Consider the following 16,633-nt stretch of genomic DNA (forward strand, 5'->3'; position numbering starts at 1 on the left):
TCTCATCGCCGGAACTGACCAGGCACCAGGATGTAGCCTGGATGGTGGTGAGGTCCTTCCAACATGCACGGAACCTCAGCGCCACTGCGATCTGCCCTCGAGGCTGTGGCGGGGAGGAGACCATCTTCCATCCCCTGATGGGCTGCCCTTTTGCTCAGAGAGTGTAGAGAGACAGTTGGTATCTGTCCTGGTTCTTCCCAAACAGTTCGGTAACACAGGACACTGTGCTCTACAGACTGTTATCTGTCTCGGTGTGCGTCTCAGAGATCAACTGCTGCTGGAAGACCGTCAACTCGGTGAAGGAGGCCCTTTGGTCTGCCCGAAACCTGCTGGTCTTCCAGCTGATGGAACTGTCCACAACCGAGTGTTGCCGACTGGCACACTCCAAGGTCCAGGGGTACGTGCTGCGGGACGCACTGAGGCGAGGTGTGGCCTACGCAAGGGCTCTATGGGGAAAGGCCACCCCACCTTGTATTGTACACCATGAGTTATAATAAATACTGTGTTTGAATTGTAATAATGGGATCACTTTGTGTACGATCTGTAGTGTTCTTGGTTTGAATTGTACTGGTTTGGAATTGTGATATTTACGTTGACCTGTGTGTACCTTTTAAATTCTATGAAATAAAGTATATTTTGAAATAAAAAATACCTCCCCCAAGGTCCTCGCTGTCCTAGCCCTGAACCCACATTTCTCTGTTTTCTCTTCTCCCTCCTGTCATGTCTCCGCTCCCCCCCCCCCCCAAACTCATCTTTTCCATTAGATCCACCTCTTGCTCCCCTGACCTCATCCCTGCTAGGAATGGGCAATAAATGCTGGCCTTGCTGGTGACGCCTACATCCCGAGAATGAATTCGTTTTTTAAAAAAGAACAACTGACCAACATACTTCCCTTTCTAGCTTTCATACTAGCTGACATTGCAAGTGGTCCCTCTCCTCAGATACTGTACCCCTTCCTTTCAAAGCTGCTATCATCACCTCTTCAAACCCCCCCCCCTTGACCCCTCTGTCCTTGCATGCTACCACCCCATCTCCAGCCTCCCTTTCCTACCCAAATCCTTGAATGCCCCCCAATTCCCATGCTTCCCGCAGCTCTCCGTTTGAATCGCTCCAATCAGGTTTCTAATCCTGCCAAAGTACTGAAACAGCCCTAACCACAGTCACAAATATCATTGTCTATTACCGTGACCATGGTCATGGTGCATTATCCATTTTTGATGTCTCTGCAGCCTTTGATATGGTTTACTACACCATTATCCTCCAACAATTCTCTTTTGTGGCCTCACTCAGTAGGACTGCCCTCGCTTGGTTCCACCCTCACTTATCCAATCGTAGCCAAAGCATCTCCATCAATGGCTTCTCCTCCCGCTCCTGCACTGCTAGCTCAGGAACCCCTGAAGAATCTATCCTTAGCCACCCCAGTCACAAGCTGACACCATCCACTAACGACACTCAACTCGACCTCTCAACCATCTCTCTCGACCCCTCCACTGTGTCTGAGTTGTCATACTGCTTGTCTGATATCCAGTCTTGGATGAGCCATAGTTTTCTCCAGCTAAACATTAGGCAGACCAAAGCCATCATCTTCATCTCCAACCACAAGCTCTCCCCGGTGGCTCCTCTCCTTCTCAGCCACTTTATCAGGCTGAACCAGAATGTTTGCAACCTTGGTGTCATATTTGACCCTGTGCTGAGCTTCTGATCCCATATCGTCTCCATCACAGACCGCCTACTTCTACCTCCATAACATTACCTGCCTCTGCTCTTGCATCAGTCTGTTTGCTGCTGAAACCTTCTTCATTCCTTTGTAACCTCCAGACTCGACTAGTCCAATGCTCTCCTGGCTGGTCTCCCATCCTCCACCCTCTAAATTTCAGCTCATCCAAAATTCTGTTGCTTGGATCCTATCCCACACCAAGTCCTGCATTGGCTCCTGGTTTTCCAGCACCTCAAATTTTAAATTTTCATCCTCGTCTTTAAAATCCCTTCATGGTCCCACGTCTCCCTAACCTCCTCCAGCCTGCCTCCCCAAAACATTCTGTACCTCTGGCTCTGATCTCTTGTGCATCCCTCCGCCCCACTGTTGGGGACTGTGCCTTCAGCCGCCCAGTCGTATGCTCTGCAATACCCTCCCTATACCCCTCTGACTCTCCACTTTCCTCTCCTCCTTTAAGACCCACCTCTTTGACTAAATTTTTGATTACCCTCCTTCCTTGACTCGGTTTCCTTTTCTCCTCTCTATGTCTCTGAAGCGCCTTGGGACATTTTTCTACACTAAAGGCGCTGCATAATTGCATTTGTTTACTGCTGCTCCACAGACATTTAAGATAGAAAGGGGAGAGATAATAGATAAAGTAATCAAATTTAGGGAGGATAAAACCCCTGGTCCGGATGGATTGCATCCATGCATATTAAAAGAAGTTATGGAAGAGACAGCAGAGGCACTATTACACATGTATAAAAATTCACTAGGAAAGGGAATAGTGCCAGAGGACTGGCGGACAGTTAATGTGATTCCTGTATTTAAAAAAGGAGATAGAACAATTTCAGAAAACTATAGACCAATTAGCTTAACGTCGGTGGTAGGAAAGATAATGGAATCCTTATTCAAAGATGTAATAGAAAAACATCTAGAAACCAAAAAATATAATGAAGAATAGTCACCACTGATTTCAAAAGGGAAGGTCATGCTTGACCAACCTTATTGAATTCTTTGAAGAAGTAACACAAAGGGTAGACAAGGGTAATGAAGTATATGTAATATAATTGGATTTTCAAAAGGTCTTTGATAAGGTACCACATTGTAGACTCATGACTAAGGTGGAGTCAGGGGACAAGTAGCAGAATGGATAGCAAGCTGGCTACAAAATAGAAAACAGAGTAGGGGTTAAAGGTAGTTACTCAAATTGCCAAAAGGTGGGAAGTGGTATTTCACAGGGATCGGTACTGAGACCACTGTTACATAAACGATTTGGACTCTGGTATCGGAAATACAATTTCAAAATTTGCGGACAAAACCAAATTGGGAGGTATAGTTAATACCGAGGAGGCTTGCAAAAAAATACAGGATGACATTAATAAACTTGCAGAATGGGTGTGTAATTGGCAAATGAATTTCAATACAGATAAGTGCGAGATATTACATTTTGGTAGGAAGAATAAGGGGGCAACGTACTGCTTGGATAATAGCCTAAATGGGGTAGAGGAGCAGAGGGATATGGGGGTACAGATATACAAATCACTAAAAGTAGTGACGTAAGTTAATAAGATCATTAAAAAAAGCTAACCAAGCACTGGGGTTCATTTCTAGAGGGATAGAATTGAAAAGCAGAGAAGTTATGTTAAACTTGTATAGAACGTTGGTCAGACCACACTTGGGAGCACTGTGAACAGTTCTGGTCACCACATTATAATAAGGATTTAGAGGCACTGGAGAAGGTGCAAAAAAGATTTACTAGGATGATACCAGAACTGAGAGGTTATACCTATCAGGAAAGATTGAGCAGGCTGGGGCTCTTTTTTTTCTAGAAAAAAGACTGAGGGTGTCCCGGTAGAGGTCTTTAGAGAAAGAGATAGAGAAAATGTTTCCACTTGCAGGGGAAACCAGAACTAGGGGCCATAAATATAAGATAGTCACTAATAAATCCAATAGGGAATTCAGGAGAAACTTCCTTACACCGAGCGGGGTTAGAATGTGGAACTCACCACCGCAAGGAGTAGTTGAGGTGACTAGCATAGATGTATATAAGGGGAAGCTGGATAAATACATGAGGGAGAAAGGAGTAGAAGGATATACTGATAAGGTTAGATGAAGTAGGGAGAGAGGAGGCTCATGTGGAGCATAAACACTGACATGGATCTGTTGGGCCAAATAGCTTGTTTCTGTGCTGTATGTTCTATGTAACTCTATGTTAACTGCCAAACCTAGCACTCAAGATTCTAATTTTTGTTATATGGATAAATCCTAATGTGGTTTAAGCAAATAAATTTACCATGCTTGGTCCAAGCACGGATTTGTGCATCAGTTCATGGGTAAAGGTCAGAAAAGCATGTATTGGGAAGATAATACATTCGGGAGATAAAATTTCTCAATGAAAAATGGGGGAAAGTGTTTTTTTTTCCTATGTAATTAATGAGTCGGTGTACAAATTGCATTCTCAGAAATATAATGTTTCAAAGCCACCCACCCTGCTATTTTGTTAGCAGGTTGTTTATTTTGAAGGGGAAAAAAATCTCCTATTTTTCATTAAATAGTGGGATTTTACCTGCTCTACGTGTGCAGGGCATCTGGACCGGGTGACTTTGAACCCTTTGGCCCTTTAGGCAAAGAGAGGAAATAGGTAAATCTCTGAATATTTCTGGAGTTCTATAAATATAAGTGGCTGTATCTGAGGGCTGGAAAATAGAGAATGTTTTCCTGATGATCATAAAACTGGAGAGCAATGAATTGGAAATTTATCATCAGTTTGTTCAACATTGTCATTGGGGAGCATTTTTGACTCTTTACTGGATTTTATCAGTGTTCAATATATTAGGTATAGTCAAATAGTTTTTAAAGTAATAGGCTACACCTCAGAAATTTGAAATTTATTTATAGGTCAACAGTATACAATTTACTTGAATTTTCAGAAGCCAAATGAAATTCTGTATGCAAGGCTTTTGAAGATATTTTAGGTCTGTTGAATTGATTGTGAGTGTTGTAAACAGCACAACACTTAGAGCAGACCCCTGTAAAACTTCACTGCTCGCTGCCCCCCAGACCGGTCGTGCCTATTTTTCATCTTCTCCACTGCATTATACCACACTACCTGTCTTGGTTGGGAAGCTGTGGAATATGAATTGTAGCCGGCAAAACTGGAGTTATAAAACAAAGCTATATTTGAATATGTTGGTACATTGGAAGGTGCTTAGAAAGGAGTGATGATGATAATCTCAGAACCGAAGAGCTGTAAGCTATCAAAAGAGACTCAGAAAAGAACCGTTTAATTGGAGAAACGAAGACAGAGAAGGGTCATGAAATAGTTTTTAAAATGCTGAGAAGCAGGGATAATGCAGATGTAACTGGTTACTAAGCCAGAGAGTTGGGCAACGTATGTGGATCTAGTGTGAAACTGCAGATTAGAATGGCTGGAACATAGGAACAGGAGCCATTCAACCCCTCGAGCCTATTACGTCATTCAATTAGATCATGGCTGATCTGTATCTCAACTCCATTTAGCCACCTTTGATCCATAATCCCTTGGATTAAAATCTATTTATCCCAGTCTTGAAAATTTCAATTCACAGCATCCACAGCCTTTTAGGGAGAGAGTTCCAGATTTCTACTACCCTTGGTGTGATAGTGCTTTCTGATTTCACTCCTAAATGGTCGAGCTGTAATTTTAAGATTGTGCCCCCTTGTTCTGAATTCCCCAACCAGAGGAAATACTTTCTCCATATCTACCCTATCAAATCCCTTTATCATTTTGAAGACTTTGATTAGATCACCCCTCAATTGTCTAAACTCAAGGGAATACAAACCAAGTTTATGCGACATGTCCTCATAATTTAACCCTTTAAGTCCTGCTATTATTCAACAACAACGACTTGCATTTATATAGCACCGTTAATGTAGTAAAACATGTCGAGCACCTCACAGGAGTGTTATCAAACAGAACTCAACACCGAGCCACATAAGGAGAGGTGACCAAAAAGTTTAGTCAAAGAGGTAGGTTTTAAGGAGTGTCTTAAAGGAGGAGAGAGAGGTAGAGAAGCTGGAGACGTTTAGGGAGGGAATTCCAGAGATAAGGATCTAGGCAGCTGAAGGCACGGTCGTCAATGGTGGAGACAAGAAAATAGAGAGGTGCAAGAGGCCAGAATTGGAGGAGTGCAGATATCTTTGAGGGTTGTAGGGATGGAGGAGGTTACAGAGGAGGTGAGGCCATGGAGGGATTTGAAAACAAGGATGAGAATTTTAAAATCGAGGCGTAGCCGGATGGGAGCCAATGTAGGTCAGTGAGCACAGGGGTGATGGGTGAACGGGACTTGGTGCGAGTTAGGATAAATACTGCTCACCCATTATGTTGAGTCTCTGGTTCTTTCTGGCTGTGAACAGAGGGAGATGAAAAAAAATAGACACACAGGCAGCCAGTAAGGTCCAGAAAAGACTGCAAAGTCAGTCAAGTTTTTATCAGAAAGCTACAAGGGTAGTGAGGCCTAGAAAAGGCTTAGAGAATTTTAGAATGCAGAGGTGTAGTTAGATTTTTTTTAAGTTAAGCAACATGACCCATCTGGAGAAGTATGACATGTTCATTGTTTTATATAATTATGCAATGGCAAGTTGTACTCTTCGAATTCAACCATGTGCTATGAAACAAAGCAGTTTAATGAGCTGTCTTCAGAGAGATTGAAGGAGCACAAAATGCAAAAGACACAAGTATCCAATTCAGGTTACAATGTATTACAACTGGTACACCCCTGGGTTACACTAGCTTACAGTTGAATATTGGGCTGTACGAGCATACCCCTTAATATAAGATGCTCAGAGCACTTACGGGAGTGACTAGCACCACTGTCCCCAAAAGGACATCAAAAGCAAGACCCTAAACTTCTAATACCACCTATCTATCTTCTTACCATATCCCTCAATTCCTTCTCATTCAATTGACTCTTCAACTTATACTGTCACCAACAGTGGCCTTCCCTGCTAACTTCACAACTCTATCACCCTTTGTCTGAATATGTTCTGTCTGACTTCCTTTCTTACTCCTAATTTGTAACTTTGTGTCCCCTGATATTTGAACCTTTACCACAGTGAACAATTTGCCTGCATTAGATTTTTCAGTTCTTTGAATTGAAATGATCTAAAATCAATCAACTTAAAGCTTCCTCTTGTCTCATATCTTGATCGCAAGGAATCCATGTTGAGCAATGTAATAGATTTCATTCTCCCATTGTAAAACACTTTTTTTGCCATACTGTATTTTCATTGGTTTGTGTTTTTTTTCAGGTTGATAAAAATGCCGAATTGGTTGCCCGCTGGAATTACTGTGCTATCAGTCAAGCACCACTGAGGAAGCCCATAGTTGCTTGTGAGCTTGGCAGGTAGGAGCTAAACTATGAGAACACAGTTGAGAGTATTCATCAGAATTGTCTTATAATCCTAAATGCTTTTGATGTGCAGGGAAACTATATACACTTACCGATACCTCTCTGTGATGCCTCCCTATAATTATTTCCCTGTTTTATCATTTTTGACCAGAGAGATTTTGGATAGAATTTCCCCAGCAATGGCGGCAAGAATGGGAGTACTGCTCACAGTGCATTGATCCATTTATACCGTCACAAATAAGAATCACTAAGGCTGTCACAGGCCGCTCCCAAGGAGTTTTAAAACATAAAAACGTGGGATTAAGTGAGGCAGGTGTCAAGTGTTCAAAGGTCAGTAGAGGGAGCTGTAGAGGGTTTTTTTAAACAGACGAGCCTGTGCAATCGCTCTAGAAGCATGGCCCAGGAGCAGCAGCAGAAATTTTTGAGAAAATGTTTTTGGATATTACAGGCAGCTCAAAGGTTGCCGCCTTTCTCAAATTCCAAGACCCACCACAATAAGTTTCCAGCCCCAGTTTGGCCCAACTACCCCAGCAAAGGTCCAGGAGCTTGCGCCTAGCTTGTTACATCTAGCACGTAGGAAGTCAGCTGAGGTCAGAGAGGCATCTCTGCCCCTAACTGGAAAATTTAGGCCTTTGTGCAATCCTTTGATCTGGAAGTAAACATGGTACAAAGAATGGAGATGTGTTTGAGGAGTTTGTTGGGGAGTGTAGGTGTGGTGCTGTTGGCGGGGGGCGGTGGGGGCAGTTGGCTCGCAGAGTGTTGGTGGGGTCCTGGGGGAAGTTTTTAATTTTGAGTTAGCAAACTGGATCATGTTGGATGATCTTGAATTTGCCACTGATCGAAAGGCCATAATCTGGCATCTGTCGAGGAGTAGGTCTATCCTGGTGATGCTTTGCTTGGGCTAGGTTCAGAACCTACCCATAGTGACTGTACCTGGGAGTTCCCCATTGCACCAGATTGGGGAAAGGCCCATTAGGTCAATTGGAGCAGATACAGGTCTCTTATTGGAATATATGTCATTATTGAGTGTTTCTGCACCCCTGTTTGCTTTTTCTGGGGGTCTGAAAGTGTGTAAGAGAATTGGCTGGCAAGCCCTGGTCTCTATTCCCAGCCAAGGGTTATGGACAGGCCAGATTATAGACCATGGTTCTTTGGTGTTGAATGACTCAATAGTGCTACTGAAATGGATTACCTCAGTAATATGATCTTATGTACAAAGAAAGTAATCACTCTCCCATCGTGAAGTGTAAACAGCTTCAAGGATGCTATAATTCTTGAGTTTCACGGGTCTTGTCTCAATGTGCACAGTGTTTTCATTGTTCAATTCATTTTTTTCCCCTCTTTACTGCAGTCCTTTATCTGTTACTTAGCATTTGGTGTTGATGCTCTGTCTGACAAATTATTGTTTTCATTTTAGATTGTACAACAAAGACGCTGTCATTGAATACTTACTGGACAAATCTCCAGAGAAATGTATCATAGAGACTGCAGCACACATCAAGAGCCTTAAGGTGAGTCTGTTAATTGACTGACGAATTAACACATGTATGGCTATAAAGCTGGGCATCCGTTCCACATGCAGAACTGCATCTTCTGATGGTTTCCTGCTTTCCCTCCATTTATGTTTCTTTTCCCTCCTCTTCTCGTTTGTGTTCAGTTTTTTCTTCTCTCTGTCGTTTCCCCCTCAGCCCAATTTTTTTCTTCCCTAGGCTACCTGTTTTTCTCTTTATTCCCCCCCCACCCCCACACCATCCCTATCTCTACCCACTACCTTCCCTGGATGTAAGGAGTTCTTTTGTCCTGAGACTGCTTCAGACACTTTTGTATACAAAGCACGTGGCTGGTACTTCTTAGGAGAGATAACTGAGGATGGTGACCTGCTAGCAGAGGTATGGAGTGGTGGTGAACGATGCTGACAGAGGAAGTAGAGTTTGAGTTACTGTAATGTGAGATAGGGAGGACAGTAGAGTCTCACAGGAAATGTTCTCAAATAGGTTTCAGATGCAGGATAACATTGAGAATGTTACTTCGGAAAATTGAGGAAAAGTCACAGCAGGTTAGTAAAGAGAAAAAAGCCATGGAGAAGAAAAGGGAGGTTAGAGTTGTAGGGGATTCAATGGTGTGATTGGTTACTTTTGTTGCAATGATAAAGTTAGGGGACTGTGATTTACTTGCTGGGAGCTGAGGTTGTGAATTTTGAGGAGGAGTGAGTGCTTTGGCTGGTACAGGAAGCATGAAATAGCAGAACATTGAGGCCCAGGCCAGAAAGAGATGATGGCACAGCAGCGAGAGGTGACAGCAGGGCTTTCAGGGGATCCATGATGGGGAGAAATGAAAGGGTGTCGGGGAATCATTGTGGCGAAAGCAAGTGGCAATGAATTGGAACTTGGCTAGGGAGTGGAGTTAGCATATCCATTGGATTCTGGGCAGGGTTTGCCAGGAGCAGAGTATTTGGATTAGAGGCAGGAGAGATGATGGCAGAGCATTGGGATTCTGGGCAAAGGAGATGGCAGTTGAGCATTGTGACTTGGGGCAGAGAGAATAGGTGGCTGAGCATTTGGAGTTGGCACAGAGCAGGTGGCAGAGCATTACTACTTGGGACAAAGAGCAGATGTGAAAGCATAGGGACTCAGGAAGTTGTAGAGTGTTGTGGATTTGGGGTGGGCAGAGGAGGTTGAAGAGCATTGTAACTTGGGGCAGAGAGAATTGAGGACTCTAGGTGGGGGGAGAGGTGACAGAGCATTGAGACTTAGATTGGGGAAAGGAGATGGTGCATTATTGAAATGAGATACCTTGCAGGAAAGAAACGGAAAAATTGGATGGGTTGGCCAGATAGATCAGTGATCTTCTATCTGAAATGTGTTATGAACATACGAATACAAAGGACAGGAAAAGACCCCCTGGTCCAAGCCTGTCCCATACTGTCATGGTGCAACATATAGAAAGGTTGCAGCATGGAAGGAGGCCATTTGGCTCATCAAGTCTGCGCCGGCTCTATGCAAGAGTAATCCAGCGAGCCCCACTCCCCCGTCCTCTCCCCGTAACCCTGCAAATTTTTTCCTTTCAAGTACTTATCCAGTTCTCTTTTGAAGGCCATGATTGAATCTGCCTCCACCACCCCCTCGGGCAGTACATTCCAGATCCTAACCACTCCCTGTGTAAAAAAAAGCTTTTCCTCATGTCACCTTAAATCTATGTCCTCTGGCTCTTGAGCCTACCGCCAATGGGAACAGTTTCTCTCTATCAATTCTGTCTAGACTCTTCATGATTTTGAATATCTCTATCAAATCTCCTCGCAACCTTCTCTGTTCCAAGGAGAATAACCCCAGCTCCTCCACTCCATACTCGTAACTAAAGTACCTCATCCCTGGAATCATTCCAGTAAATCTCTTCTGCACCCTCTCTAAGGCCTTCACCTCTTTCCTGAAGTGCGGTGCCCAGAACTGGACACAATACTCCAGTTGTGGCCAAACCAGTGTTTTATAAAGGTTCATCATGACGTCCATACTTTTGTACTCTGCCTCTATTTATAAAGCCCAGGATCCCGTTTGCTTTTTTAACCGCTTTCTCAACCTGCCCTGCCACCTTCAACGATTTGTACATATATACCCCCAGATCTCTCTGTTCCTGTAACCCTTTTAGAGTTGTGCCCTCTAGTTTATATTGCCGCTTCTCGTTCTTCCCACCGAAATGTAACACTTTGCATTTTTCTGCGTTAAATTTTATCTGCCATGTGTCCGTCCATGCCACCAGATTTGCTGTCTATATCCTCTTGAAGTCTATCACTATCCTCCTCACTGTTGACTACCCTTCCAAGTTTTGTGTTTTCTGCAAATTTTGAAATTGTGCCCTGTACACCCAAGCCCAAGTCATGAATACATATCAAGAAACGCAGTGGTCCCAGCACCGACCCTTGGGAAACACCACTGAACACCTCCCTCCAGTCTGAAAAACAACCGTTCACCACTACTCTCTGTTTCCTGTCATGTAGCCAATTCTGTATCCATGTTGCCACTGCCCCCTTTATTCCATGGGCCGCAATCTTGATGATAAGCCTACCATGCGGCACTTTATCAAACACCTTTTGAAAGTCCATATACACCACATCAACTGCATTGCCCTCATCTACCCTCTCTGTTACCTCATCAAAAAACTCTATCAGGTTAGATAAACACGATTTGCCTTTAGGGAAAGCCAGCATGGATTTGTTAATCAATCCACATTCGTGCAAGTGACTGTTAATTCTGTCCCGGATTATCGTTTCTAAAAGTTTCCCCACCACTGAGGTTAAACTGACTGGCCTATAGTTGCTGGGTTTATCCATACACCCTTTTTTGAACAAGGGTGTAACATTTGCAATTCTCCAGTCCTCTGGCACCACCCCCGTATCTATGGATGTCTGAAAGATTATGGCCAGTACCTCTGCAATTTCCACCCTTACTTCCCTCAGCAACCTAGGATGAATCCCATCCTGACCGGGTGACATAAGAACATAAGAAATAGGAGCAGGAGTAGGCCAATTGGCCCTTTGAGCCTGCTCCGCCATTTAACAAGATCATGGCTGATCTGATCCTAACCTCAAATCTAAATTCATGTCCAATTTCCTGCCCGCTTCCCGTAACCCCTAATTCCCTTTACTTCTAGGAAACTGTCTATTTCTGCTTTGAATTTATTTAATGATGTAGCTTCCACAGCTTCCTGGGGCAGCAAATTCCACAGAACTACCACCCTCTGAGTGAAGAAGTTTCCCCTCATCAGTTTAGAAGGAGCAGCCCCTTATTCTAAGATTATGCCCCCTAGTTCTAGTTTCACCCATCCTTGGGAACATCCTCACCGCATCCACCCGATCAAGCCCCTTCACAATCTTATATGTTTCAATAAGATCGCCTCTCATTCTTCTGAACTCCAATGAGTAGGGTCCCAATCTACTCAACCTCTCCTCGTATGTCCGCCCCCTCATCCCCGGGATTAACCGAGTACTGCCTCGAGAGCAAGTATGTCTTTTCTTAAGTATGGACACCAAAACTGTATGCAGTATTCCAGGTGTGGTCTCACCAATACCTTATATAACTGCAGCAATACCTCCATGTTTTTATATTCTATCCCCCTAGCAATAAAAGCCAACATTCCATTGGCTTTCTTGATCACCTGCATACTAACTTTTTGATTTTCTTGCACGAGGACCCCCAGATCCCTTTGTACTGCAGTACTTTCCAGTCTCTTGCCATCGAGATAATAACTTGCTCTCTGGTTTTTCCTGCCAAAGTGCATAACCTCACATTTTCCAATATTGTATTGCATCTGCCAAATCTCCGCCCACTCACCCAGCCTGTCTATATCCCCTTGTAGGTTTTTTATGTCCTCCTCACTCTCTACTTTACTTTCCCTCCCACCTTTGTATCATCTGCAAACTTTGATATGTTACACTCGGTCCCCTCCTCCAAATCGTTAATATAGATTGTAAAGAGTTGGGGACCCAGCACCAACCCCTGCGGAACACCACTGGCTACTGGTTGCCAGTCCGAGAATGAACCATTTATCCCAACTCTCTGCTTCCTGTTAGATAACCAATCCTCCACCCATGCCAGAATATTACCCCCAATCCAGTGATTCTTTATCTTGAGCAATAATCTTTTATGTGGCACCTTGTCGAATGCCTTCTGGAAGTCTAAATACACTACGTCCACTGGTTCCCCTTTATCCACCCTGTACGTTATGTCCTCAAAGAACTCAAGCAAATTTGTCAGACATGACTTCCCCTTCGTAAAGCCATGCTGACTTTGTCCTATTAAATTATGTTTATCCAAATGTTCTGCTACTGTCTCCTTAATAATAGACTCAAATTTTACCCACAGATGTTAGGCTAACTGGTCTATAATTTCCAGCCTTCTGCCTACTACCCTTTTTAAATAAGGGTGTTACATTAGCAGTTTTCCAATCTGCCGGGACCTTTGCCGAGTCCAGAGAATTTTGGAAAATTATTACCAAAGCATCCACAATCCCCACTGCCACTTCCCTCAAGACCCTAGTATGTAAGCCATCAGGTCCAGGGGATTTATCCGCCTTGAGTCCCATTAATTTACTAAGTACCAATTCCTTGGTGATTTTAATCGTATTTAGCTCCTCCCCCCCCCCCCCCCCAGAGCCCCCTGTTTGTCCAGTGTTGAGATATTCTTAGTGTCCTCTACCATAAAGACTGAAACAAAATATTTGTTCAGCATTTTTGCCATCTCCATGTTTCCCACCATTAATTTCCCGGTCTCATCTTCTAAGGGACCTACGTTTGCCTTAGCTACCCTTTTTCTTTTTATATAACTGTAGAAACCCTTGCTATCTGTTTTTATATTTTTTGCTAATTTATTTTCATAATCTATCTTCCCTTTCTTAATCAATCCTTTAGTTACTTTTTGCTGTCTTTTGAAGACTTCCCAATCTTCTATCCTCCCACTAAGTTTGGCTACCTTATATGTCCTTGTTTTTAGTCGGATACTATCCTTAATTTCTTTACTTAGCCGCGGATGGCTGTCATTTCTTTTACACCCTTTTTTCCTCAGTGGAATATATTTGTTTTGAAAGTTGTAAAATAACTCCTTGAATGAACACCACTGCTCATGTACCGCCTTACCCTTTAATCTATTTTCCCAGTCCACTTTAATCCATTCCGCTCTCATACTATCATAGTCTCCTTTATTCAAGCTCAGTATGCTTGTTTGAGAACCAACCTTCTCACCCTCTAATTGGATATGGAATGTAACCATGTTATGGTCACTCATTCCAAGGGGATCCTTAACTAGGACATTATTAATTAATCCTGGCTCATTACACAGGACCAGGTCCAAGGTTGCTTGCCCCCTTGTAGGATCAGTTACATACTGCTCAAGAAATCCATCCCTAATACACTCAATAAACTCTTCCTCAAGGCTGCCCTGCCCAATTTGATTTGTCCAGTTAATATGATAGTTAAAATCCCCCATAATTATAGCTGTTCCCTTATTACATGCCCCGACTATTTCCTGATTAATACTTCTTCGAGCAGAGTTGCAACTATTAGGAGACCTATATACTACGCCCACGAGTGTTTTTTGCCCCTTATTATTCCTTATCTCTACCCAAACTGTTTCATTATCCTGATCCTTTGTCCCAATATCTTTTCTCTGTATTAGTGATTCCTTCCTTTATTAACATAGCCACCCCACCTCCCCTTCCTTCCTGCTTGTCCTTCCTGATTGTTAAATACCCTGGCATATTTAATTCCCAGTCGTTGTCACCCTGCAGCCATGTTTCTGTAATGGCCACAAGATCATACCCATACGTAGTTATTTGTGCCGTTAACTCGTCCATTTTGTTACTAATGCTACGTGCATTCAGATAAAGAACTTTCAAATATGTTTTGTGACACTTAGTTCCTGCTTTTTCCTTCTTGTCCCGATGTTTGTCCTGGTTCTCCTTCATCTCCTCGGCGTACTTGCTGAAGGTGCTGCCGAACTTGGACCAGGCTTTATAGGGGATGGTGATGGAGTTCCTGTAAGAGGGCTTTACCTCACTCGCATGAACACGCCGTACTTGTTGGAGCCCACGTCGAAGAAGAAGCGCTTGCTGTCCACGGTGATGGACGTGCCCTCGGGCAACTCAGACTGGCCGCACGGCTCGTCGTCCACGCCGTAGTCGTTGATCAGCTTCGCCAGCACGTCCCTGAACTTGATGAGCCCTTGGGCCGGCAGGGCGATGGTCTGGCCTTGCGTCCCCCCCAAGCCGGGGCCTCGATTTAAGGATGCGCGGGAAGCGACCTCGCTGGTTCTCCTTCAGGTCCATGTAGTACTTGCGGTTCTCCCGCACCAGGAACTCGCTCTTCAGCGCACGGCGGGGCTCGTCGGAGCTCAGGCCAGCGTCAGAGTCCGAGAGGCCCAGCTGCGCGTAGTGCTCGATGAAATGCCCAAGGTAGTCGCGGAACTCGGCCGCCACCGCCATGGAGAGAGTCAGCCGGCTCTTGTTGCCGCCCGCGCCCACCTCGGCGATCTTGATGAAGCGGCCCTTGGCGTTCTGCTTCACGTCCAGGTAGAAGCGCTTGTTCTGGATGTCCAACCGCTTGGAGGCCAGCTCCTGGGTCTCTTGCTGCTGCTGGAGGTTGGCCATCTTTAGAAGTAACTCAACTTACCTACTTTAAGTACAGCTAGCCTTTCTAGTACCTCTTCATCAATTTTTAGCCCAACCAGTATCTCAACTATATCTTCTTTTACTGAGACTCTGGCAGCATCTTCTTCCTTGGTAAAGACAGATGCAAAGTACTCATTTAGTACCTCAACCATCCCCTCTGCCTCCATGAGCGGATCTCCTTTATGGTCCCTAATCGGCCCCACCCCTCCTCTTACTACCCGTTTACTGTTTACATGCCTGTAGAAGAATTTTGGATTCCCTTTTATGTTGGCTGCCAGTCTATTCTCCTGCTCTCTCTTTGCCCCTCTTATTTCCTTTTTCACTTCCCCTCTGAACTTTCTATATTCTGCCTGGTTCTCACTTGTGTTATCAACCTGGCATCTGTCATACGCCCCTTTTTTCAGTTTCATCTTACTCCCTATCTCTTTTGTCATCCAGGGAGCTCTGGCTTTAGTTGCCCTACCTTTCTGCCTCTTGGGAATGTACCTAGACTGTACCTGAACCATCTCCTCTTTAAAGGCTGCCCACTTACAGTTTTGCCTGCCAATCTTTGATTCCAATTTACCTGGGCCAGATCTGTTCTCATCCTATTGAAATTGGCCCTCCTCCAATTGAGTATTTTTACTTTAGTGTGGTCCGTATCTTTTTCCATTGCTACTCTAAACTTTATGATACTATGATCGCTGCTCCCTGAATGCTCTCCCACTGACACTTGCTCCTCTTGGCTCGCTTCATTCCTTGAACCAAGTCCAGCAATGCCTCCTCCCTCGTTGGGCCAGAAACGCACTGGTCAAGAAAGTTATCCTGAACACATTTCAAAAATTCCTCCCTCTCTTTGCCCTTTATATTATTATTTTCCCAGTCTATATTAGGGTAGTTGAAGTCCCCAGTTATCACTACTCTATAGCTTTTGCACCTCTCTGTAATTTCCTTGCAAATTTGCTCCTCTATATCCATCCTACTAGTTGGTGGCCTATAGAATACACCCAGTCACTCTAACCAAATAGATTCTGTCCTTGACCCCTCCAGGACATCATCTTTCTCCAGTACTGCAATATTCCACTTAATCAATACTGCCACCACCCCGCTCCTTTCTTTCCTTCCCTATCTTTCCTGAACACCTTGTATCCAGGAATATTTAGTACCAAAAGCTGCCCTTTTTTGAGCCAGGTCTCCATTATCGCCACAACATCATATTCCCATGTGGGTATTTGCGCCTGCAGCTCACCAACCGTGCTTACCCATGTGGATATTTGCGCCTGCAGCTCACCAACCTTGTTCACAACATGCACTGCAAATCAGTCCTAGACTTGTACTCTCTCTCACTCTGATCCCACCTAATACTGCACTATTACTTGCTCTAGTGCCATCTTTCTTTCCCGATCCTTTG

The 16,633-nt window shown here is 44.1% G+C and overlaps 1 protein-coding gene and 1 pseudogene across 1 annotated transcript in view; one reads left to right on the plus strand and one right to left on the minus strand.

The window, feature by feature from the left end:
- rtf2 (replication termination factor 2) overlaps nt 1–16,633 on the plus strand; it is a 158,407-nt gene that overhangs the window by 21,308 nt on the left and 120,466 nt on the right. The window contains exons 2-3 of the mRNA XM_068000730.1: nt 6,989–7,083; nt 8,507–8,600. Of these exons, the coding sequence (XP_067856831.1) occupies nt 6,989–7,083; nt 8,507–8,600 (189 nt within the window). The remainder of the gene's footprint in view (nt 1–6,988; nt 7,084–8,506; nt 8,601–16,633) is intronic.
- LOC137335499 (transcriptional activator protein Pur-alpha-like) lies at nt 8,970–15,222 on the minus strand (annotated as a pseudogene).

Source organism: Heptranchias perlo, chromosome 19, assembly GCF_035084215.1.
Source record: "Heptranchias perlo isolate sHepPer1 chromosome 19, sHepPer1.hap1, whole genome shotgun sequence".
NCBI classification, from domain to species: Eukaryota; Metazoa; Chordata; class Chondrichthyes; order Hexanchiformes; family Hexanchidae; genus Heptranchias; species Heptranchias perlo.